This window comes from Opisthorchis viverrini (assembly GCF_000715545.1).
Source record: "Opisthorchis viverrini unplaced genomic scaffold opera_v5_111, whole genome shotgun sequence".
NCBI lineage: Eukaryota > Metazoa > Platyhelminthes > Trematoda > Opisthorchiida > Opisthorchiidae > Opisthorchis > Opisthorchis viverrini.
Window position 1 is genome coordinate 590,479 of NW_008751765.1, and position 22,802 is coordinate 613,280.

At 44.7% G+C, this 22,802-nt stretch overlaps 1 protein-coding gene across 1 annotated transcript in view; it reads right to left on the reverse strand.

The window, feature by feature from the left end:
* Nucleotides 1-5,951: 5,951 nt before the first annotated feature.
* Nucleotides 5,952-22,802, reverse strand: part of T265_05659 (hypothetical protein) — a gene marked incomplete at both ends in the record, with an annotated part of 31,460 nt that continues 14,609 nt past the window's right edge. The window contains 6 exons of the mRNA XM_009170724.1: nucleotides 5,952-6,725; nucleotides 11,528-11,556; nucleotides 15,954-16,043; nucleotides 16,160-17,904; nucleotides 21,268-21,353; nucleotides 22,512-22,698. Of these exons, the coding sequence (XP_009168988.1) occupies nucleotides 16,247-17,904; nucleotides 21,268-21,353; nucleotides 22,512-22,698 (1,931 nt within the window). The remainder of the gene's footprint in view (nucleotides 6,726-11,527; nucleotides 11,557-15,953; nucleotides 16,044-16,159; nucleotides 17,905-21,267; nucleotides 21,354-22,511; nucleotides 22,699-22,802) is intronic.

The following is a 22,802-nucleotide window of genomic DNA, read 5'->3' on the forward strand; positions in this document are numbered from 1 at the left end:
TATTGTTTAATATCCAAATCGCGTCCGGGAAAGTTCAAGAATGAGCTTAAGAAAGTTCCCTCTTTGTAACTATGACCTATCCACTCTCGGGTTTAATGGCCTGTAACCGCCTAGTTTGTGTTCGTTGGTGAGAAGCTCCTTCGTGATTTGACTGCTTCTGATGATATGATAACACGCAGGGCTTTATTTTCCTGGAGGCTGTCTTGACTATCCAGTTGGTGTGAACTAGTGCGACGATGCCTAACCGTGCACTGTTCGTTTCCGGAAACTAGATTCATCTTACGGTAAACTGTTGTGTATCCGCGCGTGGAGGAAAAGGCTAAGAAAACGTGGCACTAAGCAGTTTCAAAAAGGTCCGGTGGCCAGTACAAACGAAAGCTTGTACGAACTACCTAGGGGCACTCGGCCTGAGTGGCTCAATTGCGGTCGTTTCACCCTTTGATGAAATCTCACGTTAGCCCCCTAGGGGAGGTGTTGGGTAGTGGTTAACCAACAGCTGACGCAGCCGTAGTCTTCTACGAACACATCCACCGTGGGATGACCAGGACGTCAAATATCGGATACCCTATTTTCCACGCCAAGGCACTTCGGAAAAGAAACAGCTGTGATTATTGTACTTTATGGTTTTCCACCTGTCCATCAAAGTGAAGTCGTAATGGAAAGTTTTCAGAAACAATTATGATTGCAAGACAAGTAAATATGGTCGGTTTCTGTGGGCTTCAATTGCACAAATGTTCTTCGTTCTATTCTAACCATGTCAAAGCAATCCCCTGGAATTCAGATATGTGATTACCTAACCGTTAATTCCTTGTTTTGATTCCAACTACTTGCATCTGGTGGCCACGTTTCACTAAACCTGACGTGAATTTTGAAACGACACTTTTTAAAAGCCGAACATTTTGCGTATTATCGGGGTCGGTTGAGAATTCGAGAAGCACAAATTACTCTAAAAATGGAAGACCCCATGTGGACCTAACAGGGTGACGGTGTTGACATTTTCGTAAATGTCCGTGTTTTTTGCTTTGTAAGCCTATTTTCGAAAATTATCGTTTATTCGACAGAAAAAATTGGGTATTCGTGGTAGTCTGTTGCTAGCGTAACACGACCGGTATGAATGGGCTTGGTGAGATCTCATTGTACACAAGTTTTCTCTTCTTCCTCTTAAAAATGGGCTACCCTTACAGGGTGGGCAAAATCGCATGATAAATGCGTAGAAACCATCATTGGTAAGAAAGGCTAGAACGAGGGAAGCCGAGGATAGCTTAGAAGAAACACACTACTTATAAAGGAAAATGCTGGTAGCTCAATCAACCGGTGCATCAAACTGGACCCAATTTACGCACCTCTGCGTGCAAAAAACCAACACCTCAACCAGAAAACTCAAGGAGGACCGAATATTGGATTCACAAACAAAGAAACAAGGAACTCCTTGGCGGCAAATCAATAAAGGTCACAAGCCGGGACTCGAAAGGACAAAAATAACTCCAGCATCAACCAGATTACTAAGGCAGAGGATGCAAAGCTCAAAGGTCATGTGAGCATCGGCGAATGGGGACACAGGACAACGGAGCAACCAATGGAATCACCCGACCGAACAACTAATCGCGATCAAAGGGCACCCCCTGCTAGCAGCACGTATATTATCACACGTGCAACACTGTACAACGCACAACCACTAACCCACCGCTATGCACTACTACGCTCTTCAATAACGCACTGATGATGTCACCTCGATTGGTGATGAAACGTTTGCAATCGAATTGCCCAGCTCAGCGAACAAGCCAACGACCGCACTACTCATAAGTTTGCTGAAAACTTTTCGACAGCGCATACCCCCCCTTTGGTTCAAGTGAAATAAGTTCGACAGGAATCCGGGACTGCGCCTACCTGGTGAGATCCAAGAAGTACGAGGCTTCCGAAGAGGGTTCAGCAACATTTTAAGTAGCGTGTCTCGTCAAAAGAGGGTATTGCGATACCTCAAATGTCGTACCAACTTCGACATGAGGCCACATTGGGCTGCACATTTAGTTGAAGAATATCACAGACATGCGATTTAGCTGGGATTCTGCCTAGTCTTCCTTTAGAACCAAATGGGCTTGCGATGAATCGCGTTTTGCAGAAGGCTAGTACTTCTTCCTGATTGAGGTCTGGTTACCTGTGTGAGTTACATCATTTAAGCCTAGGACAGTACTTTATTCTGGTTCAATTTACTTGAGTACGAAGGCCAAACGTGTGAAAACGTGCTTGGCTTCAACTAGATCGAAGGACAAGGAAAAGTTATTTGACACATGAACCTGATCCATACATCCACACTAGAACGACCAGTGGACAAGTGAATGGAATTACCCTGACAGTTCCCCGCAACGTCTTTTAACAATTTCACTCGTTGGTCAGCCTGTCCACCTAATGAACTGTTAGGGCTTTTCAATTGGATTGCAAACGTTTCATCAACAATTAGCTGATGTCGTCATTGTGGAGTTTAGTGGGTAAGCAGTGAACAACGGGCAAGCCAAATCAAAGAAGAGAAAATTGCCGCGTGTAAAACGGTGCCCAATAAACCGCTCGACCGGACGAAAGCCATATCATAAAGCAAAGAGAGAAAGGACCAATCACAACGGAGGAACACAGCTGCCGAATTGAATACATCCAAAGAGTCAACCAGATACAAGAAAATGACACGGGCCTAGGACATAAACTGACCAATCAAATCAGGCGGGAGGCCACTCACAAACAACCAATCACTTTTGAGCTATTAGACACTGTTCAGCACCTATATAAACGTACGCAGAATTTAACCACTCAGCCTCCACCGGCAATAAAACTGTTGCAAGCGAACAGGCTATCAACTATGAGGTGCACCAAAGCTACCCATAATATGCAAAATTACGTCAGATTGTTTGATCACCAGGGGATTATGCACGAATCGCTCCATTGTGAGACCTCCTATTACTTTCTTGTAAAAATGAAAAAAATCTGCGAGCCGACTTGGTCAGCAGCCTTAAAATTATTGCGCAAATTTCTCGGATACTTTACTTTGGTGGTGACGCCGGGGCTACTCTTCTCTTGTGAAGCCTCACATCTAACACAATAACTGGTCGTTTTCAACTATCCCATAGCATCGTTGTCTACTTCACACAACGGCGAAAATAAGCGGGGCCTGTGACTAGAATGTCGGTCATTTAGGAGACGATCACCTGCCAATCACACTGCTCTCATCCTGGAAGGCGAGTAGCACCAACATCAACCAATCTTTTCGTAATCCCTTTAATACCCCTCTGCCAGGTCAACAGCTGGCCAACTCTCTGCTTCCTCCACTCTAACCTGGACAGGAAAGACAGCATTCTCTTCGGTAAACGATGTTTCGGCATGCGCAATACATGTCCCAACTAACATAGCTCCTGGTGCTGGACACATTCTTCAATGGAAGTACCCGTTGCACAACCTAAAATTTACTTTAGCTGGTCACACAAAAGCGTAATCCCAAAGTAAATAAGTACATGGTTTCAGAAGAAAGCAAGTCAGTTTACACTGGAAAGCAGAGAAAAGAGGGAAATCTATGGGGAATTCTCAGGAGTGCGTATATGACAAAACTCTCTTAGGTAACTGGAGACTCACGACCCCTGTACGAGCAGTTAAGCACTTAACCGTCCAACCAAGAGTGGTAAGCTCACATTTAGGCAGAATACAGCGCCACTTATCATCCAATCAATCACGGGATCCACGCCGCATGGTCACGTGTTGACTGACTCCTCCAGTGAAGAATATTTAGATAGAAATCTCAGCGCGAGTTAACTACAGCGGTAATTAGCCGCTCGTGGCTGAACGTTTAAAACTACTAGCCACGGGTTCGTGACCCTCTGGAATTTCGTGAAATGCGCATGGTCGACGACTCCCAATCAGGATGGAACAGTAATTTCTTCATTTCCAGCCTAGATTGGCCCTGCTTTTAGGACGAAATCTTAGTTGAAGAAGTCTCTATCGGACATGCTAAAAACTGCCGCGGATTTTCGCTGTCACTGCGCCCGGCTGCACAAGTGGAGGTCAGCTCGTGTAGCGCAAGGTCAAGTAGTGCGCACATGTTTTAGCCATATGTTACAGTGGCCAAGAATCCTTCGCGTCTGCTAACCTGTCTACTGCCTTGTCGCATCCAGTACTCACAAAATGTTGGCGAATTCTCACTCTCGTCGACAGGTGACTCATCCTTAGAGCGAAACATCTCTGGCCTCGGTTGATTTGTTCAGAGAGGGACAACTGAACTACGAATCATGATAAAACTCGTTTCCAGATAGAACATTTTAATATGTTACTTTTAGGGTGCCAAACCATCACAGTGCGTGGAACACTTCCATCTGTTGAAGTGGTAGTAACCCTCGTCTACTGAATTCTTAACTACCCATTCTTGGTTCCAACTTATACAGCTAAAAGATGATATCGCGTAAACTAGTTTTCTCAAGGCATATAGCCTTGATTCAGGGACTCGCTCCGAGCTTTGTTCACGATTACATCGAGCACTGAGATATTGCATTCTCAGATAAGACCGTCAAAGAATTCTGGCCATTTTGTCCAAATTTGCTCTGTCCAGTTCCCGTTTTTAACTGTTCAATGTTCATGAGAATAATCCAATCACTGATCGATAAACTGATGATCTTCAATGTCCCTCTCGGATACGGTCATTTTTGCTGTTCACATGAATTAGCGTACATAGCGTGAAAGGCGGTCAGTAAGCCTGCAGAAAATAGCAGTACGACGGGTTTCGGAATCAGGAGGCAGCTTCCGGCTGAGTGATTAAGCTGGTTCCTGACAATAAAATTCATACTCACTTTGGATAGGATGCACATCTGTTGTTCTACTGTGCAGACATTTTTCGAAAAGTGGAGTTTGGATATCCGATATCGGCCTCCAATGCCAGCAAATAACCCACTCTCTTTGTACCATTCTAGGGAAAGGGTCTCCTATTATTGGTTGGTAGACATTGAGAGCGTCCTTGAAGTAGAACAATTTTATTGGTTCGCACACTGCTTCCAATCACGTTGTCTGTAGACAGAGACAAATTCATCCAATCACACTGATTTGACAGTGAGTCGGACAACCGCTCCAACCTTTTTGCTGGAGCGGGTTGGTTACACACCCTTTGAAGTACGCAGTGCAGATAAGACAGTTTAATTTTGCTCGGAAGCGGAATGGTTGAAAGCGGATCCATGACTCTGTGACAATGTTCACGCGCAACTTCTCTGAGTTGCCCTTAACCTCCAACTTCGGTAGTTTGGCTGGTCACGCCGGTTAGACCATACACTTTGTATGCTAAGGGACCCTTTCCATCGAAAAGTTCTTCTTGTCCAGCCTTGTGCACGATGGAGGTGACTCAGGGGCGGTCACATTTGTAACTTGGCAGCGAAGCAAAAGCCAGTTTTTGTCACCGCGCAAGTTGGGCCGTTCCCAAGTGAATGACGCACCAAATGCAAAGCAAGGTTTCATTCGCCGAACGTGAACTGATGGCTTTCCGATGCGGTAATTTTCAATCGAGATTTCGTCCTGTCGTCCATGGTAACAAGCCGAGAAGCACTGTACAGCTGTTTCATCCTCAATAGGACCCTATATCCAGTGGTAATTATGTCGTCCATGTAACAAGCCGAGAAACAACGGAAAGCTGTTTCATCCCCAATAGGACCCTATATCCAGTGGTAATTAATCCTCGCTTAGACAGGAACATCCGTGTCGGATGCCCGCCCACCATAACGAGGCACAGTGGATCATCTTTTATGTACTTTACGCCTGGCAGAATGGCTGAACCTATGTGGGGTGCAGAGAGCCTGGATAATGAAATACGTTCCCGTGTTCGGTACCAAATCTTTCATCTAACCTCAGCTACATCATCGTCATCAGCTGTAGAATCCGCGTACTTGTCATACAATGGTTGTAGCTGCCAAAATTTCGTTCACCAATGATTCGGAGAGGTATATTTCCGCGCATGGGAGGCGGATAATATTGACATAGTAAAATAATGGCCAAGCCAACTGATTATACGTAGTAGGTCGAAAGCAATCCTGTATTTGAAGAGTTGAAATAATGCAAAGTGCGACGTACACAAAGCAATAAATTTTTGTATACTTTTCAATAAACACATACCAGCTGGTACTTTAGCTAGCGGTTGGAAAGAAAGTCCGTGTAAGCAAGCACCCACTAGCGTGTATTTGCAACTTGCTACAAAAATAACATATCTGAGACAGTGATGGAATGTAAAATCTCACGAAATAGGTCGTACATTGCTGAGAACAAATGCGTGCTTGCGTTCTTCCGCACATTCCTTCGTCAGATCAATCGTAAATTCACAAACAACTCTCGCATGTGAATACGTAGCGTACTAAAACGGTCAAGTACCTACTAAGGCTAATCATACCATGGTCTTCCGTGAACCATTTCACATTTCAGTGAATTTACACGGTTTTACAAAGTGCATCTCGCTGCCGAAACATCGATAAGGTCAGCAAACATGCAGTGGGGCGCCAGATGAGAAATGGAAAAATGCAGGAGAAAATGATTGAAACGAAGAGAGAGAACAACGTTGGCGCTTCAGAACAGAAATGCCCAAGGTCACAACACAAATGGGACAACAGCTGGTGCACGAGTGGATGACGTGATAACGTTGAGTCACGTGGCTGGTAAACATCATGCAGGGTTCACGTGCCTTTTTTCGACCAATCACTTTCGTTGGCTGATTCAGTCGACTGAAGAAAGAGAAAATGTGAGAAAAAATGGCAGTCATTCAAACGAACTTGAAAGAAAACTATTAAGCCATATGGAGATATAGGCGCAAAAGGTGGATTGAGGCGAACTGTGAGGATAAGACCACCTAGCCCAGCTCAGAAAATTCCATTTCTGGTTTGTGTTCAGGACCCGAATCACAAACAGTCATTCAATCTAAATGGGATTGCGGACAGACAATAATCTGTGACTAAATGAAATGTTGCTACTCTGTGCTCCACTTCAGTTATCTTCCTAGCAAAGGTCGTAGAAGAGCTCTGACCGTGAAATTTGGAGGCACACGGTGGAAAAATATGCCGTGCAAAGCGGTTACCTAGTTCAAACTGGGGCATGTCAATGAAAACGATGCTAGCCTCCAGATGTGTTGATAAAGATCTATCCAAATCAAATTTTGCTTCAACCCCATTTGTGGCAGAATGACTGGACTTCCGTAAAACGGCAGTATATTTTCATAAGGGAAATTACTCACGATGTTGCTGAGAGGTCTCCGACAACCCACGACCGGTTTCGCCCTTTTTGGAGCCCATCAGGTAGGCGCAGTTCCCGAGTTTTCGTCAACCTTATGTTCTATTTGAACCGGAATTGGACTATTTCCTTTATCAAAATACACTGCGATATCTCGAATAGCGCGCCAACTGAAACATGTGGCGGCCTGTGTGCAGCACATTCAGTTGTAGAATATCATAAAGGAGAGATTCAGTTGATTCTCTCGTGAAAACCAAATTGATTTGCAAATGAGTGTATTTCTCTAAAACGGTCCAATGTGGGTTCGAGTAGAACATATGATTGACGGAATCTCGAGGACTGAGCCTACCTGGTGAGCCTGAAGTGGAAGGACGAAACCGGTCGTGGGCTGTCGAAGAGTTTTCAGCAACGTTGTGAGTAGTTTCCTCCTAGCAGTCACCTTCATACCACACCGAGTGCCGTGCTGTCCGCTTGGCCGTTTGCACTGTACTGATGACTGAGGCATACAGAACACTACCCGTCCCGTTGAATGTGCACCAGAATGTGTACCAGGCTACTGACAACTGGAACTGTGCAATCAGTATTACTTACTATGAGATATCGAAGATGTTCCGTCCGCAAAGCTCAGCAAGTCTTTTAGTCAAACCTTAGCGCAGCATTTGAACAGCCCGCAAAACAGCGGTTCTCACTGAGTGGTCCGAAACAAGCGCAAAAAGCAACGTTTTAACAGTTACGTGATATCTTATTTGGTTGTCCACAAACACCGAGTTTAGACAGAGTTTAGACAGCGGAAAACGGGACTGAGGAAGCGGGATGGGATACATAATTTGTGGAGAAAACGGAGCACAGGTCAGTGAGGTTTGAGGCATGTGGAACTGGGTGAAAGCTGTCAGAATATTCTATTTTTGAGCGGACGTGGACAATTAGCGATGGGAGAGAACTGTGTTCATGTGATCCGTCAAATGGCAACGCGTCCGCCTTACCACGGTAAATATAACCTCAACAGCACTTCTTTCCGCACATCTGCCTAGTTAGGGGCGTCGGAGAGCCACGGCTGCCAGCCATCGCAAGAACAGCTTTCGAATTGGATGACCGAGTTTTCGCAATGCGTCTTGTGTCTCGGTGCAGCAGTTGGGTTTTGCCATGGCGGATGTCGGAACTTCGTTGAACGACTGAGGCTCTGATAAGTGTCATCCTATTTTCTACCTACATGCGTGACTCGGCAGTGAATTCGAGTTTGAAATGCACAGTGCCTGTTCTACAAGTAATCTATTTTCGCATTTGGAGAACACAACAGCACTAAAACCATTACAGTAACAGCGCAAACAGGCGAGCTTCGAGATTGATTTGCTTCGCGGAATAACCGTAAGTATATATTGAATAAAAGACTGTTCATGACTATTCCATCGGTCAGTCTGCATAGTTTGGCATCACGGTTGAAAGGCGTGTACAATGAGATTAACCAAGTAATCATTAGGACCGATTGTGAGATGCGGGGGTTACATATCATTCCCAAAGTTTTGTTGAGCCGTACAGAAGTGGAAGCCAATTCGACACAAAATGGGGGCACGCCTGCAACGTTTGTTCTCTGTTCGTGAATTAAACTCAATAAATTCAGTAAATGACGATAAGAGACGATGAGGAGGATGACGCGAAATTACATAAGCTCCAGCAATTCCATCAAAGCTTTGTTTCATTTTCATTTGTTTGCCTGTACTTACATATTATTACAGAATCGCATGACACACCGTTTGGAAACTAGGCTTAACATACTACTGACCATAAGGTTGCTGAAAGCTCTTCGATAACGTACGATTGGTTTCACCCTCCTTAGTGTTTACCGAGTGGGCCTCAACTTGATGTTCCACTTGAACCCAATGCACGAGACTACACGCATTTGTACACCAATTTCGTCTAGCTACTGAATTTTGTGCAGTAGTGTGGATCTGTAAGCAAATTATTTGCTGTAGCAGTCGCGTAGATGTGCCCTGGCGCTTCCTCGCAATGACTTTGAAGGACTTGATCTGTGTTTGTTGTCTAGAGTAAGCGCGATGGTAAGACGTCAGTCCAGTCCTACTCATAACCTGTTCTGTTCCGGTGGTCCAATATTGTTTTTCGAATTGTTCATGGCTATCGCGGAGAGCTGATAGAATCGATGTCAGTCAACGACAGAGACTGCGCACTCATTCTGGTACAGGACGACTTGTCAGAGAATCGGTAACCAAAACCATTTTATCATTACTCCGTACGGACCAAATGGTTGGAAAAACTCCATTTAAGGGAAACTACTCACAAGGTGGCTGAAAACTCTTCGACAGCCAACGACCGCCCTTCTTGGGACTTGTCAGAAAGCTACAGCCCCCAAGTTTTCGTCCACCTTTGTGCACGATAATTAGTCGAAGAACCTCGTAAACGAGAGACTCATTAGAGTCTACCATTCAAGCCTAGTTGATATGTAAATAAGTGTATTTGTCCATTTAAGTCCCTTTTTGACGAGGTGCTGAAGAAATTTTTCGGACAAACTTACAGAGGTTATCGGATCAAAGGTCAAATCGCAATCAGTCCATTGTCAGATCTATGGTAGATACTGACTATCGGATTGACCTTGGAGTGACACATCCCGAATCTTACGTTGCAACATGTTCCAAGGTTTTTACCGCAAGCGAAGCGCAGCTGTGGGAACCAAACCAACCCAGAATACGTGCACAAAAGGAGTTGAAGCAGACTATGTTGTTGCTCCTAAGTTCGATCAGGTGACTTGCATAATATCAACCAATCAGACTCTACCCAGCCGGGTTTACGTCTGTGACTGAAGAGGGTAGAAGAAATATCGCAGCAAGTGTCTTCTGTCAGATCTAATAGGGTGGATAGAGATTATAAAATTTTTCGAAACTTCGAGAACTGCCTGAAACTGTCACAGATGTAATGCGCGTTCGGATTCAGTTCACTATATGAGCGTAAGAGGTATTCTGAGGCTTTCCGAAGAGTTCTGATTGAGGAAGGTTACAAAGGAATATGCGAATCGAAATAATTGAAATGAAAATGGGTATTGGTAAGCAAAACCAATCCCACAAAATACGTGTTTGGACCAAGTGGTTAGAGCGTGAATTTTCTGACCGGAAAGTTCGTGGTTCGAACCTGACCTCTACTTCTCGCCTTCCTCTGTCTAGGCTTGGGCAACCAGGCAGTATCCCAGCCCTCGTGCCTCCTTTAATGTGGCACGGCAGCTAGGCATCGAAAGGGTGCTACAGCTGAACGATTTCTTCAAATACGTCTTTGTTCTTCCCTCGATCGCGGAAAAAACCGGTTGTCTTGATGAAAGTTACTATGTGAGGATCTCGGAATCGTTGTGGTCTCACAAATTCTGTAAACGAATTCGGTTGTTGGCTTATTTGACCCGAAGGGTATTCTTTGTTGAAGTATCATCAGTTTTGTTGGACAAATAGGAGGTAGCTTCGGGGTTTTGTGGGATAGGTACTTTGTTCGGACGGTCGTCCTCCTGTTCTGGCCTAACAATCCCGGTGTGTCCACACCTAAGGAAGCACTGGACTCGAGTTTCGCCCTTAGTAGAGCTCGTCAGCAGTGCATATCCAACGGCCGTCCCGGGATTTGGACTCCAGACGTTTTACATGCGAGGTGAGCGTGTAACCACTGCTCCACCAACGCATGCAGAACGCATCTGAATCATCACGTCTGAACAGGCGAACGTGTTCGCGCTTGAGCGATGTGATTGGTGTGTCCGACTCATCAAACGACGACCGAGTAACTGTTCTGGTTGTGACGATCAATTGACCCGCCAGTCAGGAGATAGTTCCATCTATAACACTGAGTGGCAGCGGGCGGATGGAACCCGCCGCCAGCTGGAGCTATCAAGCGGACCATAGGTTAGAGACCTCTACATAACTGATGATATTTATCCATTTGACATGAACTAGAAGTCAGTAGTATTTCAGTAGTAGTATTTCACACCTATAAACTATACAAGACGGCTGTGTGCATTTGATTTTTAACGCTTTACTTGAAAATAGGAAAATGCTCATCAAGTAAGCTACGTCACTAAAACTTTCCCAGAAAATGTGTATCTTTCGGTACCCAATTGCGAGGGAATTTCTTCGAAGCACTGGGACATTCTCGGGGCTTTTATTTGCGCGAGTGCTTCGTGGAATAAATAAGCATTTTACAGGTGAATTACACAAGTTTTTCTGCCTGTATGTAACAAAATCAAAAGTAAAGGGGCCAGAAATCGCAAAACCAGAGACAAAATGCCGAGAGAGGGAAAACAAGTGGGGGTAAAACATACCTTTGTCCCGGAAGAATGTCGTGAATTATCTGGAAGGCATATCGAAGTTCACTGTGAAAGTATGGATACTTGTTGGAAATTCGAGCTTATCGATTAAACAAATTCGTGTCCATTTAAGGCAACCCTCCCTCACTAGGTACTTGATTTAACAAACTGTAGACATTAAGAGAAAGACATCAATCGTGTTACATATATTGATTCCGGAAGAGAGGGAATTTCTTACAAGTAGTTCGCACTTTTTCGCTGAAAGTGCGCAGGCTCGATTCCGTTTTCATTGTTTTTTCTCAGAATCAATTCACTCGTGTTAGTAAATAGCAATACTAATACTGACAGTGATGGTCCATCTGCATCTGTCTGAATGCCATGATATCCTAACAAAGAACGAGGGGTGAGATTCCGCCTGATTTCCCAACCGTAGACAGGAGCAGTCGAAATGCTTGGGTTGGATTCGAACCACGGACCTTCCCATCTGCCGTTCCTGTAAAACACTACAGTAGTTCTCTGCTACTTTCATCAAAAATATAGATATTTGGTGCTGAATTTTTGCACCTGCCCATCCAGTGTAGGGTGAAGGCGTTTTATAGAAGCCTAGATGGCATGTCGAGCTGGTTTCTTGCACAAAAAGACGGCATGTAGTCATTGAAAAGTCTCGAACTGAAGATTCCTGACGTGAATCCTGCCATAGGTAGGCAGAAGAACAGCTTAGCCCATGCTTCGGGATTCTTTCAGGAAAGCTGACCATCTTGAATTTGGCTGTAAACGCTTCATCACAAGTCGAGGTAACATCATCAGTGCACGGTGGTTGGAGGTGCGTGGTTCTTGTGCGTAGGTGAGTTTACATAGAATCTATTCAACCAGGTGGGCTTTGATCAATCATTGATCGTTTGGGTCAGATTTCTCATTCGCCTGTTGGTTAACCTGCCTCATTGGTGGGTGCCAGGCATCCTTGAGACAAATCAGCAATCTACGGAAAGCGGGGCAACTTTTTCATTTTCTTTATACTACTCAACAGTAGTTCAGGATTTGGTAGACAATCTTGGGTCGAATTGTAACAGTGACGGCCAGATGTACTCAAGCACTGAAGGCCCCTACTGTGATAGGTGTGTGTTAGGTACACATTTCTGATGACAAACAGGATAACGTTTAGATGTATACTCGTAATGCACTGCTCATAAGGTTGCTGAAAATTCATCGACAGCCGACGACCGGTTTTGCCCTTCCACTTCGGGCTCATCAGGCAGGCGCAGTGCCCGAGTTTCCATCAACCTTATGTTCTACTTGAACCCAAATTGCACGAAGTGAACGAACTATGCTCATTTGCCAATTAATTTGGTTTTGCGGGAGACTCTCGTTTGTGATGTTTCAGGTAACTGAATAATTACAGTTTACAGTTTATGACTTGCCAGCACAGGAGGACTTAAACCATGGGGTAAAGCCCCTTTTTAATCTTCAGAAATTGAACTGATAGCATTCAAGAAAAAAGTTGCAGCCCATCTTATATGGGCCTTTTGCATACGTTATTTTCATGTGTTGATAGTCGAAGTACGCGATGTTGTTGCAAAGAGCAACAAGCCCAAAACAAATCGACAATTTCAAAGACAACGCCGGTCTTGGGTTACAGTTTCTGTTCCCCCATTTGAACGAGACTTTCATTCCCTAGTCTTCCGACCATCGACATTTAAAAATGTCCTGACTTGCTCCCAACAATACGGAGTAATTTAAACCTAAATCCCTCAACCGGAAACGGTATGAATAGCTGTGATATTGATAAAATACTTTCTGGTAATTAGAATTCGCAGAATCCTAAAGGCCTACACAAGTGCATAGTTAAAATACGAACCAAATTTAGGTCATCTCTTGTCACATTTCAGTCAGCTTGATTTGGGCAAACATGAGATGATTGTATGTTCACCTTTCATCAAATTTGATCTGCGCTATTCATGCATGCAAAAAACAATGGTTCTTGGGAATGTGATGAGATCGGGGGAATTTCGGTTGAGATTCAGTCCGGTAAGTGAGGCCACAGAGTATGTGGCACTGCCCATTGTGCAAGGGCAGGCAAATTCAGAAAAGACTGCCGGCCAAAAATCGAAATTTAAATGATACATAGTCTTGACATTCATGTCCTCACGAACTGAAATGGTTGAGTCCAGAAAAATCGGAATTTAAATGATGCAAAGTCTTGATACCTCACAATTCATGTCTTCTGGACGTCCTCACGAACTGAAATGGTTGAGTCCAGTATTCAAAGTATTACACAATTGACGGACCTTTTTGGAAAAATGTCAATTTTATTTAGGATCCCTCTTCCTCGGAATATTCCGGAATCGATTTAGAAAATGCCCGTAGACAGAATATGTCGTGGTTCGCGTCATGTGACCTGAAGTCAACTGGCTCATGAACTGACAAGTATTCAGATAAAATGACCACGTGATCTGTGAACCATTTGGTTGGTAAGCTCCTATCGAGATCGATCGCTGAGAGATGATTCGTTGAATGTGATGGCTCAATAGGGCGGGGGGGTAGTGAGTGTGTCCATGAATTCAAAGCCTTACGTGGAAGAACAGCATATAGGTGGACGGGGAAGGGACTTGATGCTTGCCAACCACAATCAATCAATCGTTCCTACACCTCCAGACATTCACTCACCGTAGAAGTTACTTGAGAGGGGGGCGAGCTAGAAGCGATCAATACAGAAAGAGATAGAATGGAACGTTGCAGGGGGCTTGCAGCATACACGGGATGCCTGTTGGAAAGTTCAGTGATGCAGATAAGAGACCAGCGGTCCAAACTACACCAGTTGGTCAGTCACGTGATTGACCCTGAAAATAATTATTGATCCATATCAACATCGTTTTGCGAAATTTGCATTGCTCACTCCACATCTCTGTTTGAACCTGGACAACTGAGAAGGGGGATTTGGCCTTTCAAGCATAGCCTTTTAACTTACTCAGGATGTCGCGCACAACTGTGATACGTGGGCCCGAAAAGTTATAGGAAATCTTTCAAACTTTAAGAGCAGGAATTCAACGCATCCTGTGGCATATTGCAAACTGACGTTAGTCAGAAGCAATCAAAGTTCCTCATCAGTTACGGTATCTTGTGTTGACCGTATCACATGGTCGAGGGTCACTTAATGCCAGAAGAAGAGCATATAGGTGGACGGGGAAGGGACTTGATGCTTGCCAACCACAATCAATCCGAGGTTCCTACACCTCCAGACACTCACTCACACAATCTGGATGGAAACTGGCAACAAGGTTACCATTTGACAATGATAAGCAGCCATATATTTCAGCGTTTCCAACCAGGCGTGGTGAGGATTTCACGGTATCCATCCTGGAAGGTGAGTGGCAACAATAGCAACCACACTTTTCGTAATGTCTGTTATACCCCCTCTGTCAAATCAAGGATTGGCCACCACTATGAGTTGGACATGGAAAACAGCACTCTTCGGCAAACGATGGTTAGGCATACGCAACACATGTCCCAACCAACTCATCTTCTGGTGCTGGACACATTTTTGAATGGAAGTACCCGTTGTACAACCGAAACCTCGCTTCCCAACTGCCTAGTTATGGATTCGCAGACACCAACCCACACGAGCTATGGTTCTCAGATAATGATTGTCGAACACTTGAAGATGCCTCAGTTCCGTTGCTCGAATAGGCCAAGTCTCACAGCAATACTGTAGCTTAATACAGACGTCCCTTGAGATTCAGGGATAAACCACTCTGACGCCATGGGTGTCTCAAATTAGCAAACGCGGCCCGAGCCTTGCAGATTCGTGCATTCACCTCATCTGTCACACTACAGTCAGAACTAATACAACTTCCAAGATACGTAAAACGCTCCACAAGTTCCAATGCCTCTCTCTCTGGATTATTAGTCGCGTGTTCAGTGACTGAATGTCCAGGAGCATGACTTTACACTTTGTGGGTGCAAAGTGCATGCCAAAGGACAGGCAAGTTCGTCAAAAAAACTGAGCCTTTTTCTTCTCTTTGGAGACGAGAAGGAGCTCACTTCAGCCAAATAGAAACACAATCACCTATTCATGTACCAAGATATTACGAGTCGATACAAACTACCAACAAACAGGTAGCGATCCCCTATCATTCGCGCCAATTCGAATTGGTCATTCATGATTTGAATGGCCAAACACCCACGGATCGCGACTGTCCTCTTGAACCTGTTCCAGTTAGCCGGGGCTAGTTGCTCACGAGGGCCTGAACAAATGGACATCCCAGATTCTCATAAGGTCAAAGCACCTTCATCTTGGCATTGGGACGTGCACTTTTCAGGAGGTCTCAACATAACTCCGGACACTGAGTATTGAGGTTCAGATGCAAATTGCACACTGAACTTCTCTTCAAGGAAAGTTGTTCCTGTCAACTTATTCAATAGATTCACGCGATCAGAAACTCACCTGAAGAAACGCCTGTCTTTCTTAGGTTGGAGCACTTGTGAGTATCATCTCCAGAGGATTGCAGTTCTTCAAAATCCGCAGCGTAGGCAGCTAAAATGGGGAAACAAGAAACTTTCTTAAGACTGCACTCAGCGAGAAGCTGAACGAGGAAACCAGAACGAATCCAAACAAAGGAAATCTAAATGGTGACAAGTGTTCACATTTACCTTGTTCAATAAAGAAAATAAAAACAATGGAACTGATGTAACTGGCGGCCATAAGTAAACACAAATTCCTGCAAATTTCCACATTTTTCAGATCGTATGTTTACGGGTTAGAAACGCAGTGTCCCTGGTGCTTCTGATGGCTTCAGCAAATCCGTTGGCTGAAGGCGTTGTGGTCCCATGGTGATCTGCTGCCAGCGAATCCTTCGATCGATAGACCACCTTGGATCGGTAGGCTGTAGGTGTCCCAGTTGAGGCTCCAGACTTTTCCACAGCACGATCAATACTACTTGTGCGATTCTGAACCGAGGGTACCGCAGGTCGCTTGTTACTGGTTTCATCCACAGCTTCTTTCCATTCCATCTTCGGTTGGTCAAATGTCCTGTCTTGGATCTTGGTGAAAAACCCAGCGGAATTGTATTCTGGCGCTGACAGGACGTTAAATCTATCTCGAACAATCTGAGGAGATGCATGAGTGGAGTACAGTGCATTCAGCTCTTCTGTCACAGGTGGTCTCTGATCATCACCGATCAGTCTAAACTGAGGTCCTACCGATTTGATCTGGCGGGTGGCTTCCACTGACCGCTTATCCGGTGATTTAGCGTCACTCATTGCTGAAGTGAATGTGACGGACCTTGTCCCATTGGTACACGGGGATATAGACGAGGTTTCAACGCCTTGACAACAACGTTCCAAGTCTTTGTGAACGTTGTACCCAGTCTGTTCGTTCTCACATCTGGGTACCATCAAAACTGACCCGCCAATAAAATCCACTTTCGAATACCAGGTCGGTGATTGGAGCTGCTCACTTTCAAAACCCATAGTCACTGAGGAAAGCCTAGCACATGGGTGAGCAGAATGCACGGTGGTTGAGAAAGCATGCGTGAACGAATCGCCTGAGGCGGACGAATTGTGAGGATCCATGGGTTCCAAAGCAGCGTAATAACTCAACATCGCCTCTTCCGTTACATCAGTGATGAGTAAATCACAACCTGTAATATTGTGCACATCCCCAGATGAGGTTTCATAGAGCGGAACAGTATTCTCATAGATCCCGTTAGTTGGTAGAGCACTGTCGACATAGTTTTGCACTTCTGTTGGAGCAGAGCTAAATGCAGCCATTTTGTGCTGATAAAACGCATCCACCTTTTCTACAATGACGCCATTTTCTTCCTCCTCACTGTTCTCTTGACCTTGAGTAGCTTCTACTGGGTGCTCAGCTTCGTAGTCCGATTCCAAACCGCCTCCTATGTCATCCACCTCATCACGCACTTGATCTTCCGATACATCTACACTTTTTTCACCCCCTTCCTCCACCTCTGGCACTGAGTCGTCCTCATCTGCCTCTTCCTCATAGATGTTTTCGTAATATTCTTGCTCGGTTGTCACCTCTCGATAATTGTCAAACTCCATAGAATACGCACGAAAACATTCTCTTTCTGTGCTCATCGACAGGTGACTTATCGATTCCTGTGTTTGACAGTAGTGTTGTATCGCTTCTTCGTCGCTTTCCTCCGAGCCAAGTTGCAATTTTTCTTCCAGCCATTCAGGCTGCTCGTCAGTCATTTCGTACGGCAGTTCTTCCGTAACACCTGTGGCAAAATGCTCCCACCGAGTTGAGCTGGCTATGCGTCGAGTGATGTTTGTACCAAATCTTTCCACCGGTGATAAGAGGGCACTCGGATTGGAAGAGTCTTGTTCGTTTACGCTGGATAACTCGTCATTTTCCCGGTGCTGTTCGACACTATCTAATGAGCGATCGGATGGAGAAAGAAGGGTCGGATAACTAACGACGAAACGGGCAAAGGGAAAAAGTCCTGGCATCAAGATGTCATCTGCCAAACGTAGAAGGTCTAACGGCAAACAGTCGTTTCGAATAGTAAACAAACTAATGTAAACCAGTCCGATGGAATCTGTTTTTGCAAAGTTACTACACGGCAAAGAGAATGGTGACACTTGAAGCTGGGTTGAGTTGAGAAGAACAGTTATTTATGAACGCGGGTCGTAATCATGGTTTATGAGACTCTCATGGTTGGGGTTACTGTGTAATTCTTGATTCTTAGTACATTTTTGATTCCGTACATGAACACTTGTTAATTCACGCTCACACCTCTCGTTTCATCAGCCCTGTGGCAATTATTGTAGTCAGTTCACACCAAAGAGGGGAAGCACTGAAGTCGAGTTTCACTCCTGTCAGAGCTCATCAGCGTCACACCCTTGTCCGTGCTGGGGATTCGACTCCGCTACCACTTGACTTGTACACGCCGGACGCGTCCGAAAAGGGGACTGTCAACAACTTAGCGATTCGATTGGTTAACCCGAGAGCTATCGATCCGATTGGTTAACCGAGAGCTATCGATCCGAGCACATCATGCAGCCTAATGACCGACAGTGAGTTCCTTGACAAAAATGATTGAACGCTCGACTGGATAGCCCGAGGAAATTCTCACTCGATCAGCTGGACTTACATTCAATACGCGATAGAGAGCAATGTCAGGCTTTTTACAGCAAGATAGAAACGATGCTATGCAGTGCTGCCACACAGAATGTGGGCTACAACAAACTTTCCGAAAACAAACACTTAAATTAGGTTTCTACAGTAAATTACAAATTCTGGCATTTTTTCTCATCTAGCTTCAAACTTATTGGTTGTTGATCAGGTGGCTGCAAACTTTACACCCATTATCTAAATTCGTAATCGTACTTGTGTGAGAGATCTCGGCACGCCACAGAAAGACGTTTCATCCTTCGAGATCAAGGATCACAATCACGTGTTCTCCAGCTCTTCAAATTTCACAACAGTCCGGATGGAGAGGAACTGAAGAGTAGCTTCAAACAGGTTTGAATCTAGAGCCTTCATGTTTCAGATCACCGTACAGTCAATTAGATTTGTACTGTTTCTGTTCAGCACAAGGTTGACAGGAAATTGCCTCTGCGAACTACACCTGATGATAGGTTAAAACAGTTGTTACCATTCGACCAAACAACGAATGAACGAGTGTTCGCATGGACCTTAGTTTTCGAAGCTTAAATGAGCCAAATCTTTCCGAGTTTCTGGCAAACTTTTTCACAAATCCTGCGTTCAGTCTGGAGTATTGAAAATATCAGAGCGTATCTACCAAAGCAGACGTTTGCTGGAATCAGCTAACCTTGGTGTGATATAGAGAGCTTCTAATCACCACGTCACGTGCTGCTAGAGTGCGAGAGGTCAAGGTGCGGTTCTGTGGATCCAGTCGATAACAGCTTCTGAGCTGCATTCGATATGCAAGATGATCTAGATTTCACTTCAGAATGCTTCAATGTGATTACTACTCAATGACCAGCAATCCACCGAGGATTTTCTGGGTGGGGTTCTAGAATACAACGACCACGGGAAACGAAGTATGGAACCGCGGCACGGAATTCGCCAATGGGCTGGCATAAGCGGGTAACAAAAACAAAAAGATCCCTTTTGTAAAATGTCCGGAACTCATTGAGAAGTCATCGTTTCAGCAGGGCTTGGGCAGCGTTTCGCTTCTGACACAAAAGCTTCAAGGGACCAAGCGAGCAGGTTAGCAAATGGGCTGAGGAAAGTTCAAATTATATTTGACCGGGTTTGGTTCCTTGATTTTCCGCTTCAAGGCTGATTTACTTTGAGTGCCGCTGGTAAATCTTGTTGGTTTGTGTGGGCTCGTAAGTGCTATGACAATTTACCTGGGTGGCTGGGTGTGTGAGATTAAGTGGAAATTCCGATCGGTTTGGTTCAGGACCCATCAACCGTAAAATTTTGGCAGCCGCACTAACCGTTTAACTGACATTCAACGCTAATCTAGTGTGTCAATCTGATTGATTCTCTGGTTGCTTCGAAACCTGGTCAACTTGGCCACCTGCTCACTCGGTCTGATGAAGCTTTTTGACTAGGGCGGAACGTTTCCCAGTTAAAAAACTGTCGATAGTTTACCAAGCCCCTCTAACGTGAGCCCAGAGTTCCCCATTTAAAGGTGCTTGTGAATCCCCTGTTTCTAAAGCATACTCATATGACTTGAATGCTTCTAAATGGGTGCGACCGTCTGTGATCTGGACAGTCCAGATTCTCAGGTTTGTTATTTAGACGGTATTGGAAAATCGATTAATTCACTCAACTTGGCACCTGCTCACTCGGTCTGATGAAGCTTTTTGTCTAGGGCGGAACGTTGCCCATTTAAAAAACTGTCGATAGTTTACCAAGCCCCTCTAACGTGAGCCCAGAGTTCCCCATTTAAAGGTGCTTGTGAATCCCCTGTTTCTAAAGCATACTCATATGACTCGAATGCTTCTAAATGGGTGCGACCGTTTGTGATCTGGACAGTCCAGATTCTCAGGTTTGTTATTTAGACGGTATTGGAAAATCGATTAATTCACGAGATCATTGTCTCACCAGAATACTACTTTTCAAACAGAAATTCAGCCCTGCGACTATACCTGAAACTAATCCCAGAATGCCCGAAACCTACTGAGACCCCGGCAAAATCGCGTTAGGGAAGTCTTCAAGCATCCAGACCGGAAAATTCAGCTGCCGATTGGATGCTTAGGCAATCAATCAATTCAGCTACGACCAAAGATGATGAGTTCTCAGGCATGCCATGACCGATGATGATGAGTGTTCACCCAAAGCCAATAGGACAGCCTGGATTCAAGGTCAAGAGGGTGCTTTAAATACCTCAATGCCTCTTATAAATTTCGCACTAGCTTGTTCGCAATAAGGCTGTTGTGTTTATTAGTGGCAGGTATTCTTCCGTTCCTAAGGCACCAAAACAGCACTTATTTACAAAAACACCGAGAAAATGTGATTTCCACAAAATACTGATGATAACACCGAATGGATCTTAATTTAACCAACGTCCTACGCAGTCTGCTGGTAAACTATCCTCAGGAGCCAACGAACTGAGTCCGAGTAATAAGGTGGCTAAGTAGTGAACTTGCTTCAAAATACACGAAACTGTGCGCGCAATTTCAAATTGCAGTCAGCGGACCAGCGAGGATTTTGTCTTTGGCTGTTGAGTGGAGTTATCTGAGCGTTTGCCATTATAAATTGTCACAGGCTAACGGTCTAGTTGGGTAGTTCAGGTGATATTTCCATACGACATACTCACCACCAGATTCCGTCAGTAAATCAGAGGGTCTGCTTTCTTTCTTCAATTTCTCTCCTTCCAATCGAACACTTTGGGCAGCCTGGCACCTGAAAAACGCGAAGTGCCAGAAAAGATTGTGTTATAAGGATACTTTCGAGGTTGTCTCACACCGGGTTTTCAGGAATAAACGAAAAAACACAAGCTATGAAGTTTAACGTCTATAGTTCGCAAAAATGACTGCCTCAGTCAGGCATAAAGATTTATTTATGAAATGGGAAAACGATTTCTATGGTGACTGAGGACGTTGACCTCGTAGAAGCTGTATTGCAGGTATTATAAAATACGAGGCCCATTACTCCGCCGCGAAAACTGTCATTTTGGTTTCAAATTCAACTATCATAAAAGTTGCGTAGTCCTGAAGAACATTTGTGATTAGTGAGGTTGGCCCGGCGTATCAGGGTGTTGCCATTTTGGAATAGTAAGTCGGCAGCTATATTGTCACCTATTCAAGGTAGCATGGAAGTTTTAGCCAATAGACGTTCACTGAAGCTATTTCCTTCGGTATTGTTCAGTATTGATTCTCAACATTTTCCAAATGAATAAAACGGGTGATAAAATCAGTAGAGAGTCACGGAATATCCACTGCACTTTTCGTAACCTAGATCAAGTTCACATCAGCATTTCAAGGCCATCTAAGGTGAAGACTTTATTGCCACTCGGGCCAGTTCTTCTTTAAACCAGAGTCCTCTTTTCGTTCGAATTCGTGTAGAGTAGTCTAGAGGAGGGTGTAGTGACAACTCCGCTTTTTGGGATGTTTTCTTTCTAACTTGGATACTTTTTTCATTTGGTCAACTTCTGTCATCTTCGGATGAAGTGGAAAAAAATGAGCGACTGAGGTCAACATTTGTCTATGTTAGGCGACCAGCCACAAGTTATCCTCTGGATGAATCAATCGATGAACTCATCTCACCAACTCCGTGCCCGTTCACGTGATCGGAATTGTCCGACCAGCCACAAGTTGTCATCTGGATGAACCAATCAATGAGTTCCTCTGACCCACTCAAGTGCATGTTCACGTGATCAGGACTACTTCCACGCCGGTTGTGATTTCACGACCGTTAACACGGTATCAGTGAGCATCACTCATAGCGTGAGTCCTGGGTTGGGTTTTGCATTTCTCCAAATAAGTAGAACATAGTTGCAGAAAACAGAGTAGAATTAAAAGCACTGAAACGAAAACAAACCCACGATGCTGACTGGCTTACTTGAAACACGGCACAGAACCTTCCACACTCAGGTATACAAAGTGTCCATATTTCCCGCCAATTCTCATCCCACACTTGTGCCGATATTCACAACAGGCACTAATCCGAGCATCCTGTGTACCGTCAATGCACAGGGAGAGTGAGAACGGGTGACCGAAAACGCGGCGACTGGTGAACTCGAAAACATCTGGGGATAGAAGTGAAGCAACCAAAATTGAGCTATCCATGTAGAGAAAGGTTTGATAAAACTAGCGATGTTAACCATGGTGCGACCAAAAGGGTAGCTGACTG